Genomic DNA, 18,211 nt, shown 5'->3' with positions numbered 1-18,211 from the left:
TCTGAGCCCAGGGCCTTCTCTTTTCCCTCTTCTGGCAGAACTCTTAAGGTTCAGGGTGAGCCGTAGATTCATTTGTCCCTTCTCTCCCTCTCTTGCTCAGTTTCACTCAGGATAGGTCCTATCTGAGTGACAGAGAGGGCACTCCCTCTGCCTACTGGTGGGATCCAGCTTCAAACCAGGCCAGAATGCTGCCTATAGGCATCTCAGTGGGGAAGCAGATGGGGTCCCAAATTACTAGGATAAAGTAGCATGGAATGAACGTCCTAAAGGAAGTGCAGGGAAAATGCCTTGGGAATTCAGAGAAGGAAATGACCTATTTCAACCAAAAATCTAAGGAAAGCATCAGAAGCAGATGCCATTTGATCTTGACCTTAGAGGACAAGGATTTAGACTGGGTGGGGATGGGAAGACCCTGTGAGCAAAGGTATTGGGTGCAGTGACCTGGACTTTGAGGGATTAGTGTGTGCAGTGTGGTTGGAGTAGAGGACGCTGTTTTGGAAGTCGGGTGGATTGGAGTTGAAGCTGGAAAGGTCCATTGGAATTTGGATTGGGGCTGGTATGGTTCGGCTCAATATTAGCTGGAGGCAGCGTGAAGCCAGAGAGAGTTTATAAGCATAGAGCATTCTGGTTGCAAATAGCACAGTGGTTAGAGGCGGGAGAAAAGGAACACTTAAAAAAAATCATATACACAATCGCTTTCCATTTCTAATGAACTTGTAGTGAGCCCTGAGTTGATTGAGAACAGCGTGAGTCAGCCAGGTGATGAGGTCACCAGAAGAGCAGAAGGAAGCTTCTTATGCCCCAGTCAGAGAGAACATGTCCAGAAGGAGGAGTGGACGACTGTGAGCCCTGCATTGGACCCAGGAGGGAGGGACGCTGCCACCCGTGGCCCGAGAGGACATTTGTTGGGACTGGAGCCCCAAGACCAGTGCACGGAAGCCTAAAGGGACAGTTTTAACACTTCCTCAAGGCTGAGCTGGGCGGCCTTGGAGTGGTTGCCTCAGGAAGCAGTGAGTTCTCCATCACTAGTGGGTTTCAAGCATCAGATAAAAGATCAGCCTTTGTCGTAATTCCCGAGCTCCTTTGGGCCCTGAGATTTGGGGCCCATAAAATTCTCTAAGTGGTCAGGGAGGAAATAGGGGACCTCCCGGTTAGTCATTGCTGGGAAAGTTTCTCTCAGACAGAAACTACAGTATCTCATTTCAACCCCCTCCCTGGGGCTTTCCCTGCTACTCCACATCACTGAGAGTGCGTCGTGGGGGGTGTGCCGGCAGGCTGCAAACAGAATAAGGAGAGATGAGTCAGTTACATTTCGCAGGTCTCTTCTTGGAAGTCCCTTGATTTCACTGCAATCCATTGTGGCGCAAGCACAGGCACAGAGCTGGAGAGCCAAATGAATAGAGGGCATGTCTCACCCACGCCCTAGTACTTTCTGATAAATAAAAGCACCCTGAGATCACTTATCCTCTCGGTGACCCTGGGAAGCACCTCTGGTACTATCAGCAGAGCCGGGCCAGGGTACCTGTCCCAGTTCATTTGGTTCCACGGGCATTTATGTCACATCTGTTCAGAGCTGGGCACTGGGCCAGGAGCTGTTGTCACTAAGATGAGGGAGACATAGTTCTATCCTCATGAAGTTCACACTCTAGTTGGGGCATGAGGGCCCTAAACAATTAGGTGTATGATGCCAAGTGATAAGGGTGGTGACAGAGGTATGACCACTTTGGTGTTCTAGGAACACACAAGAGGGGAATCGGGGAAAGCTTCCTGGAAGGGGCAGGTCATTCAAAATCCTTGGCAGTTCTTTCCCTCAGTCAATACTAACTGTACCAGTGTAGGTTATGGAGTACTCTTGAAAGCATCATTTATGTTCGCTTATAGCAAACATTTTTTAAAAGTTTAATTCATCTTTTTTTTTTAACTTTACTTATTTTGGAGAGAGAGTGCATGTGAGAGTGGGGGAGGGGCAGAGAGACCAGGAGGGAGAATCCCAAGCAAACTCTGTGCTGTCAGCCCAGAGCCGGACACAGGGCTCAAACCCACGAACCATGAGATCATGACCTGAGCCGAAATCGAGAGTCGGATGCTTAACCTACTGAACCACCCAGGTGCCCCAGAAGTTGAATTCATCTTTATTAGGTTTAGTGGGGATGGAATGCTAAAACCTTGTTTTTTATTTTTTACTCTTTTTTAAATTAAACTTTGATTTTGAGATTATTGTAGGTCCACGTGCACTTATAAGAAATAACACAGAAGGATTCTGTATACCCTTTTCCAGTCTCTCCCCGTGGTAATATCTTGGAAAGCTATAGTACAATATCACATCGGGATACTGGTGTTGAGAGACTTAAGATACAGAACAGTACCCCCAACATGGGATCCCTCCTATTGCCCTCTTCGGCATTTTTCAAGTGTTTGTTTACACGTCTGGCCCCGAGGAATCAAAAAATGAGAATAAAAAGGACTGCCCTCAAGGCCTTGACACTCTTATCACCTACCTTGTGCCTTCTCACAACCTTGTGAGGAAGGTCATATATCCTCATGTAACACACGAGAAAAGGGACCGAGAACGTGCCTGGCCTAGTTCCACATAGCACGAACTTGGCCTATCTTCCTGGATCCAGGGCTGGTGGGCTTCCTAGGCCATATTCTGCCCCTGATGACTGCCAGGCGTCTGGATTCAGGGACCTGGGTAGAATGGGCGACGCCTTCACTGACCCATAGAATGTGGGCTAAGCCTGACCTCAGCCACGTCAAGGTGAAACCCAGTGCACACGGTGAGGACCACACCTGCGTGGAGCACAGACCCTGGGTGAGGCCTCAAAGGCAGAGCGGCCCTGACAGTTCTGGTCCATCTCCCTCATTTGACAGCTGGAGTCACTGAGACCTAGAGTAGGGCGGGGTCTGCCTCAGGTCGAACGGGAGTCCAAGGCAGTGTCCGGTCTCCAGGCTCCCTGCCAATTGGTCTGATCCACTATAATCAAGACAGAACTATTCCTTAACATATGTTGTGCAGGTGCAGTTTTTGTGTGCCCAGGTTTAAAAGTGTGGAACCTTCCTCCTCCTTGCTTGCAGACTCAGAGCTCTCTCCCTAGCTGGAGGAGTGGAGTTCAGCCTGTAGGTGGGGCACTGCAGAGAGGAGGACATTCCCCCTGCAAGTGTGTGAGCTTTCTCCTCAGGGCTGGTAGTAAAGTCTTCTCTAATCCCAACTCTGCTTCTGGGGTAATGGGCCAGCACTGAGCTCGGAGCTGGCACACCTGGGCTCCCCTCTCTGAGCCCCGTCCCTGTGTCTGCCTGCCATCCCAGGATTCCCAAGGACGTAATGGGCCTGCAGGGACTTTGCAGGCTGGAAAGGGCCAGGCACACCGGAAGCCTTATGCTTCCTGTGTTTGGAACCTTGGAGTCCCTGAAGATGGACAAGGAACAGACTTCAAGAGAGCAAATTCCTGGCCGTTTCCTCATCCTCTGGGGTGCTCTCATTATTCTGCAGGTGTTTGTTGGACACCTGATGGGTGCTGGCAAGTGGGGTCATGACTCAAATACGTGCTATTTCGGGTTTTTGACTTTAATTATGGAGAATTTCAAAAGTAGACAAAATAGTCTAATCAACCTATAAGCATCCTGCCCCTGGATTCAACGATTCTCGACTCATGGCTAGACCTGTTCCATAGGTACCCCCACTTCTTCCCACACTCTGCTTTATTTTGTAACAGCTTTATTGAATTTGGATTTTTATATCATAAGATTCACTCAGTTGAAGTATACAAGTCAGCGATTTTTAGTAATTTATGGAGCTGCGTCACCAATACCAATAGCCCGGTTTTAGAACAACCCTGTCACTCCAAGGAGATCCCTTGTGTGCATTCATGATCAACCCCTGTTCTCGCGCCAGCTCTAGCTGACCCCTGCCTCTGCTTTCTGTGGCTGTAGCTCTGTCAGTTCTGGACGTCCCACTTAGCATCTGGCGTCTTTCACGTAGCGTGTTTCTGAGGCTCACCTGTATCGTCGCATGCCTCAGAACCTTGTTCCTTTTTACTGCTGAGCAGCACTCCGCTGCATAGAGAGACCACATTTATCCATTGCGTACATAGACCACAGGGTAACTGCAGCGAACTCTCTTAGTTTTATTTGGAAGCAAACTCCAGACATCGTTTCACTTTATCTGCAAATGTTTTAGAATGACTTGAAAAGATGAGGCCTGGGGCGCCTGGGTGGCTCAGTCGGTGAAGCGTCCGACTTTGGCTCAGGTCATGATCTCATGGCTCGTGAGTTCGAGCCCCGTGTCGGGCTCTGTGCTGACAGCTCAGAGCCGGGAGCCTGCTTCAGATTCTGTGTCTCCCTCTCTCTCTGCCCCTCCCCTGCTCATGCTCTGTCTCTTTCTCTCTCTCTCAAAAATAATCATCAAATAAACCAAATAAATGAAAATAAATAATAAAAGATGAGGCCTTAACAAGCATAATAACCATGACTCCGTGATCACATCTAAAAAGTTAGCAAATCTGTAATGTCCTCAAATATTTCAAATACACAGTTTGTGTTTGCATTTACAATAGTTTCATAATATGTCATAATAATTCTTTCACAGCTGTATTTTTTACAGTTCATTTGTTGGAATCAGGGTCCACACTGCGACCCACTGATACGTATCAAGTCTTCTCTAACCTATAAGATTCCCTCCATCTCTCTTTTCTTGCCTTGGAATTCATCTGTTGAACAGGGCACCCACACCTTGTCATGTGGCCAGTTATAGAGACAAAGAGCATCGGCAGTGGCAGGGGGAGTGGAGATCACGTGCACATCCTCAGGCAGCTGAGGAGGCAGAGGCCCGGGAAGGGAGACACCTGCCCCCAGGGCCGGGCTCCACCCCAGCTGCCTTAGGCATCCAGACCCCTCTGCCTCCTCAATCTCAGGTCATCGGACCAGGCCCTGAGGACACACCTCCCCCACTCCAGCTTGTGCCCTCCTCTGGGAAGGTGTGTAGGTGGGCAGGTGTGTGGTCCCACAGGCTGGGAGCAGTTGGCCTGGCACTGGCCCAGCTGCCGAGGCCATCTGAAGCTCGGCAGCGAGCCTGGAGGAGCTCAGCAGGTGACGGGGAAGCCTCTCTGGCCAAGGTAGCCACCAGAGGTAGCCAGCCCTGCAGCCTTGTCCCCATGCCCTGCCCTTCTTCGTGCTGCCCTCCTTCTCACGTGTCTGTGTTTCTTCTCTCCTCCATGCTATGGCAGTGGTGCCCCGTGCTGATGAGACAATACTTGGTGCAGCCCCAGGCAGTCCTTTTCCAGGTAATTTCCTAGGGACCCGAATGACGCCCAGCACCCACGTTCCGGGAGCACGTGCCTCCTGGAGTCCCCTTTAGGATTCCTTATCCCTTGTGGTGCTTAGTTTCCAAAGTGCCGTCCCTGTCCTTATCCTTCAGATCCTCGTGCTCGCCCTGGCAGGCAGGCAGCAAGGGGTTCGACTGAAATCTCCTTTTATTAATGAGGACAAGGAGGCTCCGAGAGCTGGCCTGGCCTGCCTCAGGTCACACAGGTGAGAAAGAGGCAGCGCTGGGGGGGAGAGCCCTGTGTTATTGCTCCTAGTTCACTGTTCTTTCTACCACAGGGTCAAAGGCTATGAGTGATACAGATAAACATGAGCTGAGGAAGTCCACTCCCCTCCCCAAACCTCAGTTTTTCCAGGTTGGGGAAGATGACCCTGAGTATCCGTCTGGCTCAGACATGGGAGTGTGTAAGACTTTCCATCATCTGGAGCACGGTGTCCGCTGTGAGGAGGGTGTGCATCCCTGGCGGGCTTGACCTTGAGCCCTCCCAAGAATCTGTGGCAGCAGGCAGAGTTTTATCCCAGTTGGTTGCCTTGGAGTGGACAGTCTGTGAATTGCCGACTTCGGTTCATTTATCTTTCTGGGTCATAGTCAAGGATGGCACCAGGGGGCCCTGGTGGGAAGGGAGCAGAAGCCCAAAATAATACTCTAAGAAAGAACCCTAAGAGCTCAGAGAAGTTGGAAATGTGGGACGCAGCTGTTGCCTTGTGACTGTCAGTGGTGGGGAGGAGAGCAGAGCTATGTTGCCAATGTAGGCGCACCAGCACACTTCCGCGCATGTGACTGCCCTTGTTCAGTCGTCTTCAGCCCTTGGCTTCCCAAATAACTATGAGAAATAGAAGTAAATTGTCACGGTTCCCAGAGGCACCAACAATGCCTTCTCTCTTCTCTTTTTCTCTCCTGATCTTCCTTTTTTTCTTTTTCTGTCATTCTTTCTACCTCTCCCAGCCTCCATTTTCACAAAGGACTTGAGGTGTCCTGAAAAATAAACAATTACATGTATCTATTTTGTAAGTTAAGGCTGAAAAGAAAGTTCAGAAATTATGTAGTGAAAAAGGGAAGATCATAACACCAGGTGCAAGCAATGATGTGGTTGTGGTGGTTTAACACTGAAATAGACTGAGCTTCCTGGCAGCCAATGCAAAAAGGGATATATAGTGGTTTCCAGTGTTCCTGTTGTTCAGCCGCAGGCAGGTTAACCATTTATCAGGAGAAAAAACTGGCTTCTGGGGTACTGAATTGCAGGAGGGATTGGCAAGGACTTTGAATATTCAGTGGCAGTGTCTTCGGAGGTTAACAATTTTTTTTTTGTATGGTGCTTCTATTTCCTCTAACAAATGTTGAATGCCTGGTATGTTATCACAGATGAGTGAAAGCACTTCCCCAGAGCGTTTAAGGGTGGACAAGGGCATTGTTTTTTGGTCACCTGACTTGATGAGGGGAGAGGTGGGAGGGGGGCAGGGGAAGGTTGACATATCACTTGGAGTTCTTGTTGAAACACTTCTCAGTTAATTTTGGAGTGTTGTGGTTGATGTCATGCTCCTGGATCATATATTCACTCATTCATTCAAAAAGCACTTCAGGGGCTCTAGGGATGTTCCATGCTCTCAAGGCAACCTAGAAAGAGATAGACAAACAGCCATTAAACATGGTGAAAAGATGGGGCGCCTGGGTGGTGCAGTCGGTTGAGCGTCCGACTTCAGCCAGGTCACGATCTCACGGTCCGTGAGTTCGAGCCCCGCGTCGGGCTCTGGGCTGATGACTCAGAGCCTGGAGCCTGTTTCTGATTCTGTGTCTCCCTCTCTCTCTGCCCCTCCCCCATTCATGCTCTGTCTCTCTCTGTCCCAAAAAATAAATAAATGTTGAAAAAATAAATAAAAAAAAAAAACATGGTGAAAAGTGATCATGGAGGTTTGTGGAAAATGCCATCAAGTGTGGAAGCATAGACAAGGGAGTCATGATTTCATTGTAGCATGTGGGGCCCAGGAATGGCCTCACTGAGGAGGTGACATTTGAGCTGGGTCTTGTGGACAGTGTAGGAGTTCTGTAAGTGACTGAGTGAGACAAGTCCTCCGCGCAGAGGCAGGCTGTAGAGCAGCCACTGTAACAAAGAAGCAGGAGACTGGAGAGAGTGCAGCTTCCTTTCAAAATCATAGCAGCTCAAAGGGACAGGCAGTGACGAGGACTTAGGGAAAAAGTACACACCAACCTAAATGGCAGCATCCCCTGGCTTGTACAGGAGCAGGGTGAGCACTGTGAATCCCACCAAAGAGGAGAGACTAGGCAGGGGGCAAGACCTGCAAGGTGGTGGTGGTAGGAGGGACAGTTGGCAAAGGGCTGCTGAGGGCCGGTTTCTAAGTCCCCTGTCCCCAGAGTCCCCACTCTTTAGGGACATTCACTTTACCTTCTGGCAGCCAGTGGTGGTTGGGAGACTGGATTTTGAGACCTCCTAGCACATGTGTAACACAAGTTAAAGATTTGGTGTCTTGGAAAGGTGATCCAAACTCAACTGTCAAAGTGACTGGGCAAACTTTTTGTAAAATGCTTTTTAGTTTATTTATTTTTGAGAGAGAGAACAAGCCGGGGGGTGGGGTGGGCAGAAAGAGAGGGAGAGAGAGAATCCCAAGCAGTCTCTGCCATGTCAGAGCAGAGCCCGATGGGCTCGAGCTCATGAACTGTGAGATCATGACCTGAGCCAAAACCAAGGGTCAGACGCTCAACCGACTGAGCCACCCAGGCGCCCAGTGACCGGGCAAACTCTGACGATGAATTTATGGACTAAAACAAAATCAAATAGCAAAAAGACCCTTCCAACGGGACATCAAAGAAATGAAGAAATATCCCTATTGGCCACCCTCTTGCAATTTTCTGAAACTCAGGTTGGGCTCTGCTTTCTTGGGGGAAATAAAGGCTCTCCCTTGCAGACCCAGCTGCCCAGCCTGGCATCTAGGAAGGGTAGGTCTGGCAGTGGGGTGGGGAGGGGCGCAGGGATGCTGACTCTTCATTGAGATTGCTGCCTGGACTGCCTAAAGGTCACTCATTCATTTGTTCATCCATGTGTTCACTGTGCAAACCCTTCGCAGGCGGCTCCCAGCTGGACTACCTTTCCGTCTTTGCCTCTTCTAGTTTCACTTCCTTCAACTATTGTCATGTGCCCTGTTTCAGACCACTCCTGTCCTCTTCCCTCTGAACCTTTCTTCAGCTCTTATCGGCCTTGAGGGTTCGGGACAGCTCAGACCCAGGCTGAATAAAGCCTGGGCAAGAACACTTTCCTGGCCGCTTCCTGCTCCATGGTCAATTAATGTCTCTGTGTTCCTGCTCCCCTTCGATAAAGCTTCTGGGGCCACATATCTTTTCCCTTGGGGTTTGTGGATGAAAGTCAAAGAGCATGTCTGGGCTTCACATGCATCTTGTGCACAAGAAACGCTCAATAAATACTGAACATTCATTATGCTCAGGCCTCCACCAGCGCCCTTGGTAACACAGAGAGGAAGGGGCCCTGTCCCCTACCCCAGGGTCCCGGGAACCCTAGAAGACACCATCTCAGAAGAGACCCTTACAGAAGTGTTTTGACCTCCTGTCTTTGCTCATGGCGATACGCTGAAGGAGCTGTCCAGTGAGCTTTACTTCCAAGGTCCTTTTTCAGCAAATGCCTAATGGCTAATGCCATGACCAAGTCTCCTTCTACAGGGAATGAAGTCTAGACAGTGACCTTTTCCCAACAGCTCCTTGCTGCATAGAATGAAGACTTTGCTGGTCCTGACTTAAAGCAAGAAAGATCTTTTCATCTCCGCTTCTGTGTGAAACAAAGATTTATAAAACAGGACTTCTTCTTTCTGTGTGTGGGAACCTTGGATATTTTTTGTTCTAGTCCATTCTAATTTCATTTTTTTTTTTAAACATTGGCAGTAGCAAATTGATTTCACATCTGTTTAAAAAAATTTTTTTTTCAACGTTTATTTATTTTTGGGACAGAGAGAGACAGAGCATGAACGGGGGAGGGGCAGAGAGAGAGGGAGACACAGAATTGGAAACAGGCTCCAGGCTCCGAGCCATCAGCCCAGAGCCTGACGCGGGGCTCGAACTCACGGACCGCGAGATCGTGACCTGGCTGAAGTCGGACGCTTAACCGACTGCGCCACCCAGGCGCCCCTGATTTCACATCTGTTTATAGGACAGGATTTACGGTATGGAAATCATTAGAGTAACTGTCAAGACTTTGGAGTCAGATCGATCCAGTTTTGGAATCCTGGCTCTGGCACCTAGAAGCCGTGTGACTTTAGGCAAGCTACTTCCTTTCTATAACAAGTCGCAGTTCGTCATCTGTAAAATGGGGATAACACAGAACCTATTTCGTGGAGTTACTGTGAGGATTAAATGGAAGATTCAGGTAAAGCTCCTGACACAGAGCAATTGATCAATAAATGTGAGCTTTTGACGTGATTGTGAAGATTATGGTTCTTACTGCCCTGACACCTCATGGTGAGGCCAGTGGGGCAAAGGCAGGGCTCCTGCCTCCTAAGAAATGGTAGTTAGGAAGGGCTTCCTGGAGGAGGAGGAGGCATTGGATCAGGGTGGCAGGATGACTAGGACCCACCCTGTGGTGAGCATCCCAGAACCACTTGTTTCCTCTTGAAGGGCAGGTTTGTTCCCAAGGATTTTTGACTGGACCTAGAGCTGACCACGTTAGATGCCTTTGCCTTTCCCATTTAGGTCTCCAATCCACCTGGAATTGATTTTTGTGTCTGGTATAAAGTAAAGATCCAATTTCTTTTTTCCCCCTTGTTTCTGAATGGATAACCAGTTACCCCCGCACTGTTTATTAGAGTCCATCCTTCCCTGCTGATTTGTACATCACCTCTCTCATATATCAAGGTTCCATCTATGCACAGATCAGTTTCTGGACTCGCTTCTGTTTCATTGATCTATTTATCTGTCCCTGTGCCAATCCTACCCTGTCTTAATTACTACAGCTTTATAGTGATATAGTCGGGGAGGCGTGTCCCTATCATGTCCTTCTCCTGTAGAAGCCTGTGCTCTTCTCTGCATGTTTCCGAATCAGCCTCTGCTGGAGATGATTGAGAGCCCCAGAGCTCTGGACAGAGCTGTCCTCGGTGAGACTCATGGCAGGGTGCCTGGGCCTGCACCCTCGTGGACTCACTGTTGCCCACCACCCCAGGCTGAGCTGCCCAGGAAGTACTTTCTAGTTCAGATGCAGAGAGAAGCACCAGGAATGTATCCGAGTCTGAGTCCCCTCTGCCTGCCACTTGCTCAGTGGCTCCCCTGGTTCCCTTCCCTGTGGCTCAGTCCTCAGCACCTCCCCAAGGTGCCTGTGTCTCCTTTGAGAAGGCGGCTTCCTTCCCTGTCCCTGTCTGCCAAGGATGTAACCCTGGACAGACAAGGATGTGCCCTCCATTGCGATGCCAGCGTCCTGGAGGGAATTGCTCATGCCAAGAGTTTGGCATACACAACCAAATTCTTTGGCTTGGGCGTTTGCAGATATTTTCTGTACCTGAAACTAGGCCTGGGGGTTGCGTGGAAGGAAGAGACCTGGAACTCACACTTATAATTTGGTCTGTCTCTGAGTGGGAAGGCCCAGGTTGGCATCTTCTGGAGGCCATTTGACAGTGGCTAGGATGTCAAGGAAATGACTCATCAGAAGCTCTGATTTCATGAAGTGGCTTAAAGGAAGGAGCATGACCCTGGGCCAAGTGCCCATGGCTGCTGTGGACTTGGTAAATCAGATGTGTACACCTCACAATTTGCAGCACATAGTTTACATGCTGCCGGAATTCAACACACTTACCAAACTGTGGTTCATTTGGTTTGATGTATTGGATTTTGAGTGAGAGTTTCTGGAGGACTACTCCCTGGACTGGGATTCTGCCCCATTGGCCATGGACAAAGCCCTCTTTGCCTTGGGCCTCAGTTTAGTCATCTGTGAATTGAGAGTTTGGCACGGATGAGGTCTCAAAGTCCTTTTAACCTTGTGTCTGTGATTCTGCATCTGTGGTTTAAGAGCATTGAAATCAGAAACTTTTCTTTCTATCCTCTTGGCAACAAGACTGTTATTTCCGCCTTGCTTTTAGTTACTGATATCTCCCTCCCTGTATTCAAGACATTGTCGGTGGCCACTGGGGCTGGGCAAATGGAACCTGCAGGCCACAAGAAGCTAGGTTTGAATTCTTGTGAAGCTGCACCTGACTCCTGCCCACCTCCCTCCTCACCTGGGGAGAACTGTCGACTCTGGATACCTGTCTTGCTCTATTGAGCTGAATCTGCCTTCTCAACACTGGGGGGGTTTGCGAGCCCCCCGTGGGCCCTGGCGCTGGCCTGGGCTAGCCCAGCGAGGTGACTGAAGCCCAGAATGTGGCGGTGGCGTTTGGCTGGGGTGCTTTGGAGTCTTGATGCTGAGACATTTCTGTTTTGTTTCCTCTTTCAGACCACTGAGTACTCAGCTATGGCCTCGCTGGCTGGAGGGCTGGATGACATGAAGGCCAACCTGACCAGCCCCACTCCCACCGACATTGGGAGCAGCGTGCCCGGGCCACAGTCCTACCCCATTGTAACAGGTGAGGGCACCTGGGGTGGGGGAGAGAGAGAGAGACTGACAGAGGGAGACTGAGAGTGCCTGCATGGGCGGGGGGAAGAGTGGCTTGGTGCTTTTGGACTTGACGGGCCATTTTTGTTTTAGTAAGGTTCTGGGGCCCTGGAATCGGTCAGGCAGGATACTGCCGGGGCCCAGAGCTGCGGCTGTGATGAATCATGGCTGTATTTGCTCTGATAAAGCCAGCGGAGAGCGAGTGTCAAACGGGCTGTGGGCTGGGACAGGTGGCAAGAAAGGCCCATGACAAGAAGGGCCATGGTGACTTCGGGATCTCCTGTGGATACAGCCAGGAGGTTCAGAGGTCTGGGATTTATCCCTCTCACGAGAAGGGCAACCCTGCTTCGTAGGACTTGAGAAGGAGCAGACTCCTGGCAGATTGGCATTGGTATTTCGGGTTTCCAGGCAGAGACTGAGTCAGGAAGGGTAAGAGGTTTCGGCTGGAAGGTGCTTGGCCTATGCAAAGTAGCTGCCTTTCTGGAAGGCCCAGGGCCAGCCTCTTTAGCCGTCAGTGTAAAGATTGAGTTTGGATCCTGGAGGCACATTGCTGGATTTGAACTTGCCATTGACTAACTGTGTAATCTTGGGTAAATGTATAAGGATTCTGGGCTATGTTTTAAAAAAAATCTCTACAGTGGGAATGGTGTTATTGTGAGGATTAATTCATTAATACATACAAAGTGTTTAGACTCTTATTTAGCACACGGCAAGCACCCAATACATGTTGCTGTTATTCCTCTCAGAGCCTTCTCGTGGTGGCCGGTCACATTGTTGGGTTTGCTGTTGCAGAAAAGTCTGGACCACAAGGGCTGAGTTAGGCAGACACCTCTTCCTGCTCCAGCAGCAGTGCGATAACATGGGGGGACAGACCCTGGAAGTTTGTTGGAGCTGGCAGGCAGGAAGCAGTCTCAGATACTATACGGACAGATAATAGGAGGCTCAAGGGTAGCACTTGGGCCAGAGCCTTGGGGTCCAGCGGGGGGTAGCAGGATGTCCCTGTAGGCTGGTAGGCAGGACACAGTAAGAAGTAACAGAGACAAGGGCTTCTTAAAAGTGCAGGTGGGCTATGGTTGTGTCGGGGAAGCTGGGGATTGTGCTCAGGTTTGAGTTTTAGGGGAGGTGGCTTGACGTCACGTAGGTTCCGAGACAGAGAGAACCCAGCTCTGAGACCTGTGCTGATAGGTTGGCACTGAGGCTCCTGGGGCTCACTCAGACAGAAGCAGTGGAGGCCCTGTTTGCAGATCTTGGCAAGCTTCTGGGGGCAGCTGAACCAGCACAGGTGGGGAGGTGTCAGCACTGGGACAGGGATAGAGGGCGGGGAGCCTCCATTAGAGTGGGGCTTTACTAACAGCACAGATGTCCCATGAGGTCCTCTCCCCTGATGTCACAGAAGGTTTCAGTTGACCCAGGCAGTGGGTCTGGGTGTGGATTGGGTTTTCAGGTAAACCTTTGACCAAAGACTTGTTTGTACTCCAGACCCAAGTCAGAATCATGCTTGATCTTTAAAAAAAAAAAAAAAAAAAAAAAAAAAAAAAAATTAATTTTGGAGATAATTCTAGTCCCTGACCCATTGTTACTACTTGTGTTGCTTTTCACTTTCATCTTTCCTAAAAACACATGAAATTACCTGCTGTAGAATTTTAAAAGCACTCAGGTAGTGGATGGCTACTTTGGAAGAAATATTTTCTGCCTTCTGTGCAGAAAGTAGAGATAGTGAGCTCTTTTGCATGCCCTTCCAGAAAGGTGTGTTTTCCTGGGTGTTCATTGCCGAAGGGATATTTCTCTGGAGGACCACATAGGGCTATGAAAGAAAGATACGCAGTGTCAGATGAAGGCTGTAGGGGAAAGCCAGGGTTACATTAAATGAAGAGCTCTTACTGTATCTAGGACCACATTGTGATCATGTGCAATTCTGAGCTATTTTACTTTATTAAAATTCTGTAAAATTTAGTTTATTTTTAAAAAGTTTACCCATGTCTTTATTTTGCTTGATTTCGCATAATGGTATGCTTGATGTTGAAATATTGGAAGTATTCTAATTATAAATATAATCATTAGCTTTTTTTGTGAGTAAACAATAGCTAGCTAGAAAAATAATAGAAGAGTCCTTTAACAATAGTACCAAAAAAACCAATGCTGAGGAAAAATTCACTTTAAACTCCACCAAGGGACATAAAAGAATAAATGGAGAGATATAACTTGTTCTTGGGGAGGAAGACTCAATATCATAAAGTTGTCAGTTTCTTCTAAGTAATCTACTAATTCAAAGGAATCCCAATCAAAATAGCAACAGAATTTTTGGGGGGAACACGTCAAAATGATACCAAATACTGCAAAAATAAGCATTGAAGCCTAGCTAAAAAATTCTGAAATAGGGAAATGAGCAAAAGTTGTAGCCTATTTAAAAACATTATAATAAAGCAGCAGCACTTAAAACTATTTTTTGTTTTTTTAAGTTTATTTATTTACTTACTTATTTATCTAAGTAATCTCTACACCCAGTGTGGGGCTTGAACTCACGACCCCAAGATCATGAATCACTTGCTTTCCTGACTAAGCCAGCCAAACACTCCTAAAACTATTAGTAATGAAACTGAAGTTATAGACACATATAGTGGCCTAGAGAGTCCTTAAATAGATCCAAATAGATATGGGTATTTATAAATGTAATATTTCAAATAGGTAGAGAAAAAGATAAATCGTTCAGTTAATGGTGTTGGGACAACTAGGCTTGTTGGATACATACCTCACTTTTTATATCAAAATAAATTCCTAGTTGATCTACACTTTCAATGTAAAAAATGAAACCATAATAAACTAGAAAAAAATGAGGGATACTTTTTTAGAATCTTAGAGCAGGGAAGGCCTTTTAAAATCTGTTCCAAATATAAAAGACAAAGAAAACTGGTCTAAATGACTGTTAAAAATGTAAGTCTTTTGTCTGTATGCAAAAAAAAATTCAAAAGACAACAAAATTAGGGGGAAAAAGTGGAACACTGATGACAAAACTAATTTTCTTAATACGTAAAGGGCTTTTAGAAATGAGTAAGAAAAAAATGAGTAGGAAAAACAGGTCAAGACTGGATAAATTCATTGGAAAAAATACAGATGTCCAACAGCACATGAAAAGGTACATACCTGACTCATAGTTTTAAAACTGCAAATTAAAACAGTCATGAGACACTTTAAAAAGTCAATTAGCTTACCGAAGATTGAAATGTTTCTGGAGGCCAAGTGTTGGAGAAGGTATGAGAAACAAATATTTTCATCCACTGTTACAAATCAGTGTAACCTGTTTTGGAAGGAAATTTGGCAATATCTATCAAAAATGTAAATGCACCTACCTACCCTCTAACCCAGAACTTTCATAATCAAGTCACAGATATATTCATGAATGTACAGTGATACCTTTATCTGTATAATAATTATAGAATTATTTATAACGGCAAACAAATGGCCACAAGGCAGTGTCTGTCAATAGGAGCTGGTTAAATAAATTATGGCTCCTTCATAACACAAAATACTATGCAAACCAATTAAACCAATTAAAAATAATTAAGTAGAGCTGTCTGTGCTGAAATGAATAAATCCAAGATAAATTTTTTTAATTTTTTTTAATGTTTTATTTATTTTTGAGACAGAGTGAGACAGAGCATGAACGGGGGAGGGTCAGAGAGAGAGGGAGACACAGAATCCGAAACAGGCTCCAGGCTCTGAGCTGTCAGCACAGAGCCCGATGTGGGGCTCGAACCCACGGACCGTGAGATCATGACCTGAGCCGAAGTCGGCCGCTTAACCGACTGAGACACCCAGGCGCCCCTCCAAGATAAATTTTTAAATAAATAAGCAATTTGTATAATACTATGTTAAGTATGATCCCATTGGTGTGAAAAAATACAAAGGACATACACACAGGGGCAGAGGCACACACAGGCAGGTCAGAGGCTTGTGTAATGAGGATTCTTTAGAAGATCTCCAGCTCTTCTCCTGCTTTACGGGGCATTGTGGTGTTGGGGTTCTCTTCCCAGTCCCACCTAGCATCCCCTTGGGATAGCAAGTATTTTTTTTTTCATTTTATTTATTTGAGAGAGAGAGAGAGAGTGTGTGCACGCATGAGCTGAGGAGAGAGGCAGAGGGAGAGAGAAAGAGAATCCCCAGCGGGCTCCACAGTACCTGACGCAGGGCTCAATCCCACAACCTTGGGGATCATGACCTGAGCCAATATCAAGAGTCGGGCACTCAACTGACTGTGCCACCCGGGCGCCCTGGGATAGCAAATATTAACAACGCCCCTTTACTCTCCGGACATCTGACTTCAAGTTAAATCAAAATAAAGCCTTAATCATGAGATATGGGAAGAATGAAAGCAAAATTGTTTATAATGAAATACTATGTACTTTGATAAGCAAATACCCTGCGTGTTTGAACTGCAAGAAATAATGAAGTAGTTCGGGGCTTGCCCTATGCACAGAATCACTATGAATGCCACGGCCCTGAACGCAGACTTAGGGACTCCTATTTACTCATACTGCGAGCCTGATTTTATGAATTAGGTGAGGAACTCTTGGCAAAATTCCAAGTAAAATAAGATATGAGCTTTTCTCGGTTTACACAGTAGTTGCATTCCTAGAAAATTCAGTGTATATTAAGACCATGGAGATTGCAAGTTCACATTTATATGTAAATGAAGTTCAGTGCTAGACTCAAATAATTATAAACAGATTTTTCACCTGTCCTGTTTGGCAGGACATGACAGAATGCAAGATGAAAGGAAACGTCGCTGTGGGGACTCTTCCTCTGCAAGGCAGGGATGCCTCTCAATTATAGAAAAGCCCCCACAAGTTTTCAGAGCACCCTCTAGGGGGCAGTTGCTGACCCTACTGAGAAGTGTTAGAACACCTTGAAGGAATGCCTCCAGGAGCTGTTAGGATGGCAGTAATTTTATTCCCTTGTGTTCATGGATGTGTTGACACAGTTCTGAACTCTTCAGGGAGACCTTGAGTCTTCTGGCCCCACGCCTTACCTTCTCCCCTCCCCACAAAGCCCAGAGCGTAGTTGGCGCTCAGTTGGACTGTGAGCCAGCCCAGGACTCTAGCTGGGCAGTGCCAGCCTGGAGTGCGGGGCCGGGGGAGGAGGTGGCCTCCGTCCTGCTCCATCTCGGCCCTTACACTCCATGCTGTGCAGGGAAGGTCTCATTAGAGAATGAGTCGATTTCTCTCCATCGTTTATATGCCACATTAAATATTAACTTAAACTCCTGCTCTACCAGCCTGGGCCACGGTTCAGAAGCGGCTCACCATTTGCAAACCAGTGACATGGCCAGCTTGCTCCTGCATCATCAGCAGTTTGGGGCCATCCTGATTGGGACTAATTCTCGGCAGGTGTGTCCTTGGGCCACAGGCCTGCCCATGAGGCAGCCACTGTGCCCACCTGCCAGGGAGGACAGCGGCTGGGGTGCCAGGCCCCCTGCTCACCCCCCTACTGGTAAAGGGCCTGTCAGTCTTGCCCTCCACTGTGCCCCCCTGACCCTTGCCTGAAAGAACAAAGGAATGGGGCCAGCCTGTGTCCTTGCTGGCCTCTTCCCCTGAGGACTGTCTTTTTGCATCAGCAGTTAGAATGGAGGGAGGAGACTGAGGGAGGCTTCTCATCAAATAAGTTTGGGCAACACTGGCGTGGTGGATACCTGTCGGGGTATGAGGCTCCCCCTGGGCACTGTCCCCTCTAAGTAAAAGACACCACTAGTGGGGCAGCAGATAGGCGCCTACAAGGACAGACAGAATGCCACCAAGTCCCCAGGACCACCGGCTCTGATTTGCTGTGCCCCCAGGTTCAATGTTCGGAGCCTCAATATCCCAAACCTGGAAGCCCAAGAAAGTCCACCCTCTTCTGCCTTTTTCATCGGAGCAACAGCTGAGGGTTGGAGGAAAGAGCACTAGATTAAGAGTCAGAGGAATGGGCGTAAGCCTGGACTTTCCCCCCTTAATTGTCCTGTCCTTCGGCAAATAGATTGTCCTCTCTGAGCCTCAGTTTTCCAATCAATGAAAAGGGGATGGCAGTTCCTGCCCTGCATGCCTCCTTGGGCTGTTGCAAGGATATAATGAGGCAGTGGGGGGAGAGAGTTTGAGAGCCACCACGGGGGCATCTGAGTGTGTGTGGGGAGTTGAGGGAGAAGGTAATCTGGCGGGTCCAGGATCCAGTGTTGGCACTTCCCAGCCTCCCTCAGGACAAATATCTCGACCGCAGATGGGCAGGGTGGGAGTGTCGTGCCGTCCAGCTGCTCACCCGACAGC

General features: G+C 48.0%; 1 protein-coding gene across 3 annotated transcripts in view; it reads left to right on the top strand.

Annotated features, from left to right (window-relative positions):
* PAX5 (paired box 5) overlaps nt 1–18,211 on the top strand; it is a 187,421-nt gene that overhangs the window by 96,467 nt on the left and 72,743 nt on the right. For 2 of the 3 annotated variants that reach the window (XM_040481702.1, XM_040481703.1), the window contains exons 7-8: nt 5,223–5,279; nt 11,760–11,889. In XM_040481702.1, the coding sequence (XP_040337636.1) occupies nt 5,223–5,279; nt 11,760–11,889 (187 nt within the window). The remainder of the gene's footprint in view (nt 1–5,222; nt 5,280–11,759; nt 11,890–18,211) is intronic. The other variant, XM_040481704.1, reaches the window with a different exon arrangement.

This window comes from Herpailurus yagouaroundi, unplaced genomic scaffold (genome assembly GCF_014898765.1).
Source record: "Herpailurus yagouaroundi ecotype Mexico unplaced genomic scaffold, PumYag 160, whole genome shotgun sequence".
Classification (NCBI taxonomy): Eukaryota; Metazoa; Chordata; class Mammalia; order Carnivora; family Felidae; genus Herpailurus; species Herpailurus yagouaroundi.
The sequence above is the reverse complement of the archived record's forward strand: the minus strand, read 5'-3'. Positions and strand labels throughout refer to the sequence as shown.